Source organism: Azolla caroliniana, unplaced genomic scaffold (genome assembly GCF_043228905.1).
Source record: "Azolla caroliniana isolate FFs.n. ecotype wild unplaced genomic scaffold, voAzoCaro1.0.p SCAF_4, whole genome shotgun sequence".
Classification (NCBI taxonomy): Eukaryota; Viridiplantae; Streptophyta; class Polypodiopsida; order Salviniales; family Salviniaceae; genus Azolla; species Azolla caroliniana.
In genome coordinates this window covers 3,906,551-3,920,764 of record NW_028230439.1, presented here as the reverse complement: position 1 = coordinate 3,920,764, position 14,214 = coordinate 3,906,551, and the positions used below count along the sequence as shown (strand labels likewise).

Here is a 14,214-nt window from a genome sequence, read left to right as displayed (position 1 = left end):
TGCACACCATTTTGACAAATTTCATATTTTCAAGTATTTTGGCAAAAAATCCAGTTATCTACCAAAGCAGTTAATGATTCCGTGATTTTGAAGATATTAAATGAATTAGGAATATGCACAATGAATATTTGTCGGTCATCATAATCTAACCATCAATAACATGCTAACACTTCTTTGTCATATGACACTATACCCCAATGCCACAATGATTATTTGTCGGTCATCATAATCTAACCATCAATAACATGCTAACATTTCTTTGTCATGCAACACTATACCCCAATGCCATGGCTTCAATGATGGAAGACAAAATTCAACCTTGGACGCTTGTATCCATCTGATTCAAAACGTTGTCATCGTTGTACCTATCCAAAAAGGTGAAGAAAAATTACAAATGGTCATGTCATATATTTAACACATTTAACACATTCCTAGAACTTAGAAAGTGCTCACAATCATTAAATGTATTAAGGTTTTACCTATTGTTGGGTTTGAACCGAAAGAGTTTGTTGATTACAAAGACATCCAAATTTATTGCCTCAATGTAATAATTTCTATTATGACGAGGCAAAATCGGACTTGCACATGAATTTCTCATGTCATTAATCTCAATGCAATAATGTCAATAATGCTATATTTCTATCACCAACGACGTGCCCACAAACTTTCAATTACGTGATGCACTATATTTCCATCGTGCTTGCTATATAGCCAATGAATTAGAATCCTTTACCACGTCTCAATAGGACAAATTCAATAAGATACATTTCATCAATCTCGATGAAATGTCAATAATGCTAGATACATGTCATTAAGAAGGATGTCACCTAAGAGTCTTTTAATTACAAGACACTATACAAGCACCATAGGTTTCAGATGTATCCAATGAGTTAGAATCAACCGGTGACAAGACACATCACTCGATTCAATAGTAAAGCAACCATAAAACACCATGTCAAAAACAAAACCAATCTGCAAGTTTACTTTCTAAAGAAATTCAACAAAGCATCATGTTGACAACCAATTGAATATCGATGACTGCTAGGTGAAAAAGATACTAGCACTTGTAGTGACACCATTTTAATGACTAGCATATCGAAAATGCATCATGACCAGTGCTATGCAAATCATTGTTTGTAGGCAATAATTTCCCATGTCTCTCATAAATAAAGTCCTAGAGATAAACAAGTGGAAGGTTGCAAACCTGTGCTTCTAGATTACTCACATATTTTTCTAGGAGTTCAAATAAAACCCTAACAGTAAATTGTACACGTCAAAGCATCATTTACAAAGATCGGCACCTTGTTTTAACATTTCTTCGATTTGCCATACTCATATAAAAAGGGGATGATAATTTACCCTGAAATATCTTTTCAGTTTTCCTATGAAAATTTATGAACAAGGTGTGGTAATTTAAATCAAGACTTTTTTGACGGTTTTCTTGTGAAAACTGTGATGAGAACCATATGAAGCAATGCTTACAATCGGCTAATTTTACACACTAATAACGACCTGGGTGCAACTCGAGAAGAGGGAGTAGCGGTCCTAACTGATTCTTACTATGAATTTGACTTAAGGCTGCCATTCTTCAGAGCTAATTCATGTAATTCATATCTCATCAAATTTAAAGGACTCTGGCAAGGTAAATACGATCGGCAACTTTCTTGTTTGAGATAATACGATCGTTATATTCGATTGGCAAGTTCCTTGTTTGAGATATTCTTCACATATGATTGTAGGTGAGGTTGTGTATGGAATTCTCTCCTCCAATACAAGTTTGCATAGAACCTTGATCACATTTTTGACCTGATATGATTGGGCTATTCAAATCATCATATTGAGATGAGCCTGAAACGATATTCGTCTCTTTAGGGTTTATAAAATACTGGGAGGATGAGATAAAGTTATTGCCCCCTTGATGGTCTGAATGGACCCAAAATGCCTCTAAATTATTGTCAAAGCTATTATAAGAGCCCTTTGTTTGCATGGAAGAGGGTAAACAAGTAGAGCCTTCAATCTCAAAGTTATAAGGGTTTTTTGTATCTTCCAAGAGCTTCACTATTTCATTGGCAACTAAATTATAATCAGATTCTTGCAAATCTTCGATAACTGGCTCGAATGCCAACTCTCCTCTTAATTCTGGCAAATTGTCGACGAATTCCAGCACATTGTCCACATTATTAACCGAATCACTGAAAAGGTTGCTGAGACCTTGGGGAGAATTAATGGGGTTAAATGATTCCATATCATACTTAACATCTGAATCATCTTTGCAACTGCTCAAACAAGATACACCTGGCGAGGACTTATCCGATACCTCATGAGGGCTTGTACAGCTAAAAGAACCCAAATCATGGCTCTTCACATCGGCATCAGAACATACATTGGCATCCAGATTGATTGATCCTTTCATAATACTTGATGATCGAGAACAGATCTTTAGAATTTGGCAATCAGTGACCTCGGGGAGATTGAGGCGAGCACACGAACCATACAGTATTCTTGCGGCTTGATCATATGCTAATGCGGCTTCTCGTGCTGTGGCAAATGTACCTAACCACAATCTCTCGCCTCGATTCGGCTCTCTTATCTCTGATACCCATTTCCCCCATACCCTCTGCCTTACTCCTCTATATTTGCAATGTGCATTCTCTGGTCCTCCTTTCCCTTTCATACAGCCTTTCTTCGATCCTCTGGCAGGTACTCTTCTAGTTATGATGGTATCCTTCTCTGCTAGTGAGCATTGGCCTCGCTCTTGATCTTGTGGTTCGAGTTCATTGGTTACTGATTTGATTTGGTTTTGCTCAGCCCACCATGCCAGGATCTCTGTCACCGATTCACATCCATGAGGTCGTTTTGATCGCTTCCGCACACCAGACATCTTCTGTTGGGCAGCCATCATCGATTGATTATCCCTTAATCGAATATTTAGATAGAATGTCAGGGCAATATCTTTACGGCCGAGAAATTTGATCAATATACCAAAAATCTCGTTAATACTGCTCTCAAAGAATCTAGATGAAACAGAAGCGAACAAAATCCCGCTTGTACTTTCCAAATAATCCTGATTGGTTCTTCAAGAATCCTTCACCTATGTATATATATATATGCGGATTGGAACTGTCCAAAACCCTACTATGTACAGATTGCAGATATATTCCTGATTTCAAAAAACCTGTTATCTTTCTCCTCTTCTCTTTTCTTTTCTATGTACATCTACGATCGATTGACAGCTTCAAATCAAACCCTAAAACTGCAAATCAAAATTTAAAAAATAGGTTATTATTATTATTATCCCTGCTATGGGGAAACCCTAGTCGAGGAAATCAATATGTACAAAAATAGCATTGTATAGTAGGTACATACATACATATACTGTATACATATACATACACATACACATATACATACATACATATACTGTATACATATACATACACATACACATATACATACATACATACATACATACATACATACATATATGTATAATGTATGTATACATATATACACATAGGAGAAGACAGAAAAAAACCCTAAAAACGCAAAGCTTTTATTTTCAAACATATCCATAATTATATCAGCTTTTTTAATTGTTTGAAGCACAACATCGAGATTATGATGTCACATACGACCGTTGTGTGCGCCTTTGTCCACCCACAATGATTCTCACTCCATCATAAACTTCTTTGGCCGACTGGCTGTTTCACTCGTACACCCAAAGTGCTCACAAACCAGATGCCCGAGTCAATGATCTCAAGTAAATCCCTTCGGGACAGTAAAAAGAAACATCAGTCAATGAGCGTTGTCCGTGGGGGAAACACGATCGATAGAGCAGGCCATGTGCTGCATGGAACACGCAACACAATGGAGAAAAAGGTTGGAAGGATGTGACATCAGTTTTTTGTTCCAAAGAAAACGTTGTTGCAAATACATACGTTGGACGCAAAGGGCATTCACGAATAAAGGACAATATCGAGGATTCGAGCATCAAAACAATCTAAAGAAGTAAGAAACTCAAATGGACTGCCACTTAACGTATTGGATGTGAGGTTGTGCGAGAGAGAAAGAAAGCATAAAGGCTTGAGCCCTATGTAGTTCCTTCCATTTTTTTTCTTGTCCTAAAAAAAGAGGACAATGGTAAGAATGCCACTTGGTTTTCACCTATTTGACAAGTGTACACCTTGAATCCATCCACCTTGGCATTAGTAAATTTCAATAATTATACCCTTACGTAGTATGTAAGTTTATTGCTATTACATTTGGGGTATTCTTGCGACATTTCCAAAATTTGAGGATATTTTGGAGAGTTTGGTGATTCCACCATAATTTTTTTGGAAATAACATGATTGACTAGGCACTATAAGGCGAATAACTCAAAAATGAATATGCAAAGGAACACCATCCAATCAATGTTGGATGACAGAATGCTTAAAAAGCATTCAAATCATATTGGGAAGTTGTGTAGAGGAAGGTTGGGTTGCATTCGTTGTGTGTGACATGTAACTGCAGAAGCATAAGATCACATGGTCTTACACTAACCCCGATGCCTTATTTTCCTTCTCTTGTTGTGTGCACAAGTTGTGTCTTTAGTATTGTGTGAGATTGAACTTTGGCTTTAGCAAGGACCAATAAATTTTATGCCAAAAGAAGTTCATTTGAAAGCCAATCATCTAGGTAACTTATAGAGTTACTTTGTCGTGCCTAATAGATCTCGAGAGAATATATAAAACCATTATTGTGGATATTTAACATCCCTCACATTTCTTGGTACAATCAAAACTTTCATATGTAATGCAATGCTATGTAACAAAGAGCTTGACATAGTTAATGTGACACATTATCCACAAGCACATGAGAAACAAGTGGCCACCTCATGAAGCAAGTGACTAGACTAACACATGTTCTTCCATTTTGTTTAAATGATTGCTCAATAAGTAAGGCGAAGAAAAGTGAGGCATCAAACCTGGGTTTCTCTTATGTTTCTATGATCAAACCATTTATATACAATGTAATTGAGGGTACAAATAAATAAAGTTCATGTGATGGTACATTATCAACCATACGTGAGAAATAGTTAGTTGGTCATCAATGACTGACACATCATATCTTCATTAGTTTTGTTTTGATGTTTATTTAATATGAGGGTGAAGATGAGTGTGGTACGCATGCTTAGTCCTTGAGATGTGAATGCTTTGCGAGGGCAACTTCACTAAAAATTAAATGCGCAAATGGCATACCATCATTATCCATCATAGCCCATGTGTATTTGCATGTTATTTTTATGCATCACCAATGCATTCTACAAGAAATGGTTGCATCTCCAGTTATGTTGTGCGTAGTTACATGTGAAACTGAAGTAACAAAGAAGTTATGAGCTCAAGCAATTATTTAAATGACATTTAATAGCAATGTTAAAATTAGGGATACCATGCATCTTGCAATAAAACAAAAGATGCCAAAAATATTATCTTGTCAAAAACTGTTGGGCCATCTCAAAGTATCCATGAGCATTGGTAATATATTAGATATTTAACACTCCTACCTATGCTCTTGCAATCATGAGATTGGAAAAAGACAATGTTAATCCATGATACAAAATGAGACAAACTCTTTTTGTGCAAGTAGAAAACCCCCCCTCAGTTTTAATACCAGTAGTGCATGCTTGTTGATATTATATAAGGAAATTGTATAAATTCACTACCCAATGTCGGACCATTAACATGTTTCGAAGGGCAATCAACACTCCCTACACCTTTGTGTCCACCATTAGTGCATCGGGTGGAAGGACAATCTCTTAATCTAGTTGTGTGATAGTGCTATTTAAAAAAAGTGAATGGAGTCATTATGTATAATTAAGGTCCTATGCATGCATGTTACATGAAAACCATGCCTAGATATCATCTCCACCAACACATATGAATCAATCGATCTAGAGTATGATGGCTAACATCATGCTCGAAGAGTTTCAAAATCTCTAGACACACAATCACTTGGCGTAAGGACTTGCACCAATTCGTTAAGTCTAGTATTATGATACCTAACTCGTAAAATTGGCAGACTATGCCTTATGGCAACCATAAACTCTTAAGGAGTAAAACAATGCTTTTAATATCAAAATATGAGGCCAACATATAAATGTTAGGGTGGAACACCGAGTTTTTGTTATTATGTGGATGACTCGTGAGTTTGGGAAATATTAGATTGAGGAAGCTTTAGATGCATTAAGTGCATTGACCGTTAACTCTGCCTATGACATATTCAATAAGAACATGTTAGAAGATGGTATTGTTATGTATTAGATGTTCCATATTTGAGGCTTTACTCACACATGTGGTTCGATGGACTCTATGTTGATGCAATAGACATATAGTTGGATCTCTTGCAATATAATCATAACTTTCGCCACTCATTAATGGCATCGAAGATGTGTATCAACTTGAAGATTAATGGTCACATTCAACATCTATTGGTGTTCAACACTAAGAATTGAACTCTTGCCTCCAATCCACATTTAGGGCATGCACACAAACATTTGACCTCCTCTCGAAGATATGTGATGATGATCACAATTATTATATTCATCGAATGTTTTTTGTATAGTATTGCTCCGACATGCCTCTATTTGATCAAGTAGAACTTTCTCCAGTTGAAGTCCAATGGGAGTCCAATACCTTTGGTACATGCGTTATTATTGTCATCAATACATAGAGTCTTCACTTGAATCTTGTGTTGCATTCACTTGGTGTCCATATGGTTTAATGGCAATGATTCCTCATATATATTTTGATGAATACCTTCCTAATCGGAATTTCTAATACACTTACTCTCTATCCTAGATGTCATACTTATAGCCTAATTTGCAAGTTCATCGCTTCGTATTCTATGCATCCTTACAATTTGATAATTCCTACATTCAACTTAGTTAGAATTTGAGATGTTCATAGATTCATGATTTTAAGTGGAACGAAAACTTGAAACTTTTAAAAGAAAGTGTAAATTGACACCATGCATTTTGACTCATAAGATTTGCTACTATTTAGGGAAAAAAAACCTATAATCGTTATGGTATTGATAACTGTTTATGGTAGCGATCATCAAATATCGCAATGATCATGATGATCACTTTGAGTATGTTGAAACACGTTAGGTGCAATACGAACTTGAACTTATGGTATCAATGAGCAAGAAGAAATATCTTTAATGTCACGTTTTATATATTGGTTATTAAAGGTTCTAATTTGAATAGGATCGCGTGGCAAGGAAACCAAATATCTAAGATGAGGTTCAAAAATACATGTTTAAGCCACAAACTTAATTATATGGAGAGGCATAACCTATGGTAAATAACTTAACACCTTCTAGGAAAAACTCGTCCCCTTTGTAGTCTTGAAATGATAAGGTTGCAACAAGATGTCATCATGATCACTAGCTTGCATTGGTTAAAGGTGGACCCTTTAGAACAAGAAATATATTATATGTAGATCATAATATATTATATGACGTTGCATTCTATTTCTAGCTTCTTATTTTGATTGTGCAATGATGCCTAATGATGCATTAAGATATTAGTCTTGTGCTTGTCATGAACATTGAAAGTTTGCCTTTTTTGACTAAATTTATCTACTCTTGAAGCATTTTTCAAGCTAGCTATAATATTTTAGATATTATTATTTTGTGGTTGATGTCTAAGGTTGACGAACATATGTTTTGGAAGAACATATATATTGGTCGCATACATTTATTTCTATTGAGATTTTAATTAATGGTATTAATGGATGAATAGGGGATATTAATCAAAATCATGATGCCAATTCAACACTAGGTTAGGCCTTGGACTTATTGCTTGTTCTAAATTTTATTTATTTATTTATTTATTGTTTTCAAGTCAAGATTCACCTTGGTATTAATGAAAAGATGCCCAAAGGCTACAAAGAATCCATACAATAAAATATAACCCTCCTACCCACTTCAATCAACATGTATAGAAGCGGGAGCCCTCATGCAATGTCCTTCCATGACGGGGGGTGTAAAAAGCCATCTTGGTGGAGCATATTTCTACTTTATTCTCTTCCCCCAAAAAGTAAAACCTTTGCCTTTTTTCAAATTTCTCGAAATTGTTGTTGCTTCCCATCAGGCTCACCTGGGTTTGCCTCATATTGACCTCTTAGAGTATGATAGAGCATCAACCATATCTCCTTGACTAACTCAATCACATTCGGTTTGACTTTTTGAAATACACACTTACATCTTGCCTTCCAGAATACCCAAACTACTAAAGAAAATATTGTAGAACAAACCTTATCCTCTTTCAAACAATGGATTGGTGTAGTATACGAGACCTCCAATATATGTCTTCCATCAGAGAAGAGCAAAAAATCAACATAGTCCCTTTCATAATACATGTCTTTAGCAAACTTTCTCCATCTCACAAAACCCCACGTGTACACCTGTTTACCATAAATAGGATACAAAATTCTCAATATTCTCCATATCGCTTTAGCAATAGGATATACTCATAAAACATGGTGAACCGTTCTCTGGGAAAACCACAACTGTCACATTTTAAATCACGACAATGCCCTCTCATCCATGACTTCATAGGAATGCCATAATGTACCAGCAACCATCTAAACAAGGCAACTTTTCTAGGAATTTGCATTGCCCATAGCCATTTTCAATAAGCATTCAACCAAGAAGTTGCTAGCGTAACAACCATACGCCTAAGCAATTCTCTACCCATTTTTACCGAGTACTGAAAAAATGGGATTTGCGTAGCTAGCATTCCTTGTGCTAAATTTCTATTATTTATAAAGCTTATAATACCAATGTCTCACATTTCAACAACAATTTTAATTGGTAAATATGGATCATGGGTAACATTATTTGCCAAAGGTTTGTAGGGTCCAAGGATATTGTAGAGATAGTTAGACTCAAAAACTATGGTATATGGTAGAAATGATTTTGTATACAGTGGGGATGACGGTATAAACAACACTAGAGTATATTATTGTAGATGTCGAATGTTGATGTTGATGTCCACTACTGGAAACCAAGGTTCATTATTTCACATGTGTAGATAATTGCAACAGAAAAGCATAAGGTACAAATGCTAGATGGATTAGTTCTACATCCAAGAAAGCACTAAAAAATTCTCCATTGTCAACAATAAGAGAAAGAGTGTGAAAATAGTTAAACAACATAGGGAAATTTGGATAAGATAGGATTCTTCATCAATTCCAATTGGGAATTTGAGAAATCTTAGTTATGAAGCAATGATTTTGTACATACAACATAGATTCTACTTCTTCCTTTGTGTCAATAATTCTCTCGTTTTCCTTTATAAAGTTTTTGTCTGAGGGTTGAAAAGGTTCCTTTAAAGGTCATGGTACAACACACAAATTCATTTTTTATAGACTAAGGGTTATCTAGATGAAGGTAGACAAATAAATTTACTGTATGCTATCCAAATTCAAATGAATCTTAACTTTAAGACACTTCAATGTTATCGACATCGTCAATCATTGGCCTCTAGAATGCTTCGTATATGTTGTGTTTTGACTTTAGTTCATGATTTCTTGACATTCATTTTCTTTAACATGACCCTCAATTTTGATAAAGAATACATCACCATTGACAAATATTTGTTGAGTGTGGCAACAAATGGGTATGAAAATTTGTTTATGACTCAATGTTGTGATACAAACAAAGGCACACCAAATAGCTAGCTACATTTTCAAGAATCGTAAAAAAACAGTTTTTCAACTAGCAAATTGAACAATATGTAAACCTTTGACATGACTTCAAGGTGTCCCTTGGATAACATATAGTAGATCAAGAATGTTAGCCTTGCATTGTGAGCATTACATGTACATATGTAACACAATGGCAAACAACTGTAATCTAGTAAAAACATTGATGTTTGAATACCATTTAACAAATACCTTACCTATTGAACAAATAACCTATTTCAAGTCACTCAAACCGCTATATTGATACCCTATAGCTATATAGACCAACTTATTGTGGGTCCTCTTTGCCAACCTATGTGTGCCATTTTATTGCTTTAAGTACACAATACTACAAGGCTATTTGCTCATAAATGGAATTCTATGCATATATGTATGTAGCACATGCATATATATATCCCATGTGCATACTAGATTATACTCACTTTTGACTACTACAAAGACTAAAGGATATAATGTTTTGTATGCTATTAGTTTGATATATTTTAAAAATGCTAATGGGAAATTTAGCATGTATATAATAAAGACATTGTCATATAAGATGCTTGTATCCATTTCCTTAAAAAGAAAATGCAAATTATGTATCATCATGTAAGTTCATAACCTATAATTGTGCATACTCCATGAGAACAAGATAAATTTGTGCATTTGCTCTGAAAATGAATCAAATTTGGTTGCATGACTTGCTAACTTTCAAAGTGATTTTGTGTGGAGTTTTATTGAAATAGAATGTCAGAAGAGTAAGTGGTAGACTATTGCGGATACATGTAAACGAAATAAACATTTTAGAGGGGAGCTTATTTTGTAAGCTCTCTAGTTCTCTATTATTGTAGAAGTGCTAAAATCAGTTATTGAATTGGCTTTGTGAACTTTATCCCTTGGTCATAACTTTTTCATAAAGGTGCACGCCTTTCTATAGTTTGAAAGAAGCAACTTGTCCTATTACACAAAAAATATACTAAATGCATTGATTTATCATAAGCATTACCTCATGAGTCACAACAATAAAGAAGGCTACATAGATCCTTTCTACATTCAAGCACAAACCAACACACGAGACATGGCCACTATAAGTAGACATAAGGTAAACGTTGGAGATGATTCTAGAACTAGGTGAAGTGACGTGTGAGTTCTAAGATAATCAAATTATCTGACCATGGCACATTGTGCATCTATCCGTCCGGGGAGGTTACACGTCAATACAAAGCCTCTCTTCCAATGCATAGGAATCCCCCACATATGAACAATAGAAATATAGTTAAGGCATGAAGAGATGGTTATATATTCGATGGTTAGACAGAGAGTAGGCAATCCATATCCTCAAGGAACAGTTTCAAAGAACGTATATTATAATGAAACCCATTCGCACACAATGGAAGAGCCAAATCAAAGCAAACGTTCTCTAAAGAAAGTTTATGAGTACATCGCCGGGCTAACAATGTTGTATGTGAGACGTATGAGGAAGCATTTTCAAACTTCAAGGAAACCTCGCTAATGTTCCAGAGATATTAAAACGTGTGGCCGAGATCTCTATCGTAATTGTCCATAGATGTATGCATGATCAAGAAAGCTCATTGGCACGAAATGCAAGGAGGGCCAACACTTGTAGGTTCGAGGTAAATGGTATGTTTCGAAAACAAAAGAAACTCTCTTTCTCTCTCACACAATGACTAGATTTTTGTACCAGCTGGAATGGTGTAGATGGAGGTTGATGATAAGTGGTGTAATAATAATGTACATGCGGATTACATTAATGTTGTTGGGTATGTTGGACCTACATAGCAATACATTCTATAGACTCTAGAGAGAGACCTAGCCCTAGACCTGGACCCAAGACCCAAACCTAGGGGTTAGGAGGCAAACAAGTGTTAGTGGAAGGGCTCCATATGGCAGGGAGAAGGTAATGGCGTCCATTCACACCTTGTGCATTGAAGGAAGCCCCGGTGTCTTGTTGCTTCAAAAGAGATCCCGGGTTCCCGGGATACGCCCCTTCTCCGAAAATACCCGTGCAAACTGAAACCGCCTCCGATGGCAACCCGGACTCGCCCTCGAAGTACCCAGTGTGAAACGGATTCGTGGCCATACCCGCGAGGAGGGTGGCCATATTGATGACCATGCCGTCCATGCCCACGTCCCCATTGGGCGGGCCCAAAGGCACGAAGCCTTGGGGCCCGAACTGCGGGGCCGCGAACGGCCACGCGCACACACCTGGGCATTGGGTGCTCGGGTTGCCGACCCATGCGTAGGGCAGCTTTTGGTTCCCTGTGGCCGGGGAGGCGGGTGTAAAATCGTGGAACCCGCACGAGCTAAGGCAGAAGTCCTCGACCGGGATGCTCGGGTCGGTGAATATGAAGTAGAGGCCCGAGGTGTCGACCGGAAGTGCACGGGATGAGAGTGAGGAGGTGAGGAGAGAGAGGAGGTGGTCTTTGGTGAGGAGATTAGAGGGGGGTGTGCCAAGTGTGAGCTGAAGGGAGGATTGGGAAGAGAATGAGAGGGAGGAGGAGACATGTGCATTGGTCCGATCCGTGTACAATGTGGCGGTAGACCACCACGATGAAACCGAAGGGATTTGTGCTTCATTGTGGGTGTTGATGGGCTCGAAGGAGGACGCGAAGTCGATGAGGATTTGCTTTTGGGCGGGCGAGAAGGAGCCGACCCAAAGGAAATGGAAGTTGAGGGGGGATTTCTCCGGGGAGGTGAGGAGGGGCCCCATGTGGTAGGACAATTCGATGGTCGGGGTCGGGACGAGAGACAACTCTTCGTTGTACGAATGGCTACTCGAGTACTCCACGATGTGCAACGGGGCGATGCTCGAGCTGAATGCCAAGTCTAGCACCATTAAGGCACAAACCAAAACTAAGGTTCCGAGATTCATCTCTTGGTTAAACCGCTCTCTCACACAAGACACAAAACCACAACCACAACAACCTATGAGTTGTTGATGAACTAAGCTAGTCTAAACAATTCTCTCTATGTTGAGTTATGTGTGTACCTCTCTCTCTCTCTCTCACTCTCACTCTTCCTACCCACATTTCCTTGGGGGCCATATTTATATAGTGAACTCATGTGGCTCTCTCCCTTTCTTTCCTTCCCTTAAGTTTTTCGTTCCTTCCCTCCCTTCCTTTCAACTTTTCCCCTTCTTTTGTTTTTTTCCTTAAGTGAAAAGGTCGAGATATTTATTTAGTTTTAAAAAGGTTCCACGTCTCCCACCCCGGCCCCCTTTCATGTGTCTCACACCACCCCCTTACACTCATTACAGTGCCACTTTCATCATCATCATCATCATCATCATCATCGGTGACCAAGTTGTCCTTAGCTCATCCACAGTGCCTATCCCCAATCTATCACGTTCCTTCCTAGTAATACCCCAGCTAATCTCACCTTCGATGTTTTCGGCTTCAACTTTAGTGCCCAAGTTGGGCCCTAGGCCCCTTCGAAAGAAATATACCCCATATAGGCATGTGAAAGCGTACGTGTACATGTATTGTGTATGTGTGAGGTGGAATACATTGTTCCAAAGATAATAATAAGTATCTTAATGAGGCATTGGGTTATTGAAAGAGACATGTGTCCATGCTTTTGTCTATGACATGTGTTTATATGCGAGGTGATATACATCGATAAAAAGATATGATATATATCTTAGTTGTTAGACCTTTGCTACCAATATTGACGATCTAGCTTTAATAAGTTGTAATAATTTATCTATGTTAGATGTAATATATATACCCTAGTTATTAAACCTTTGCTAACTTTCCATCCCATAATTGTATGATATTGATGATTGGGTTTTAACTTCTTGTGATACAATCCGATGGTTTTTTTCCCATACACTTGGTTCCTTCCTATCCTATATATTGTACATTGATCTTGTGGACACAAAAAATTTATCTATCTATATCCATTGTTAGTTAACAATTACTTCTGTATAGCAAACAAAGTGAGTAGTGCATCAATACCCTTCTTTGGGTTCAATCCATTTATTTTGTCCACATTATGCGAAGAAATAAAAGCTCTCTTCTCTAGCTTTATCCATTTGTCCACATTCAATGAAGAAATAAAAGCTCAGTCTTCTCTAGTTCTGTCCGTTTGTCAATGTTAAGGGAAGACATAAAAGCTCACTCTTCTCTTGTTCTATCAATTTGTGCTCAATTCGTCAAAAGTTTCATCTCACCAAGTGTGCATATTTCACTTTATGTGTGCTTTGGTCATGTCTGTACTTCACCATGCTTGTAAAAAGGGTTGGGATATTCTCTTCAAAACTTGTCCGTTCACCTTTTTGCTTCCGTCTTCACCTCTTATATTGCATACCGTACCAATTTCATCATCACTAACCCAAGTTGTTGTTCAGCGATCTACAATGCCCGCAATATTTCACAATTCTTTGAAGCCCAAATAAGTTCCGCCCCACAAGAGAACCTATTTCGCGGATGTTTCCTCAACCTTGATCTTATGGTTCAAGTTG

At 37.4% G+C, this 14,214-nt stretch overlaps 1 protein-coding gene and 1 pseudogene across 1 annotated transcript; both read right to left on the bottom strand.

Moving 5' to 3' along the window:
* Positions 1-1,713: 1,713 nt before the first annotated feature.
* On the bottom strand, positions 1,714-2,911 carry LOC147864866 (uncharacterized). Its single transcript, XM_087318680.1, has one exon. It carries the CDS (start codon positions 2,900-2,902, stop codon positions 1,724-1,726), a length of 1,179 nt encoding a protein of 392 aa, XP_087174806.1. The 5' UTR covers positions 2,903-2,911; the 3' UTR covers positions 1,714-1,723.
* Positions 2,912-11,459: 8,548 nt separating this feature from the next.
* Positions 11,460-12,787, bottom strand: LOC147864865 (protein EXORDIUM-like 2 pseudogene; annotated as a pseudogene).
* Positions 12,788-14,214: the final 1,427 nt, after the last annotated feature.

Excerpts from the sequence above, each read along its gene's own strand:
- LOC147864866 (XM_087318680.1), bottom strand. The coding sequence starts at position 2,902 with ATGATGGCTGCCCAACAGAAGATGTCTGGTGTGCGGAAGCGATCAAAA.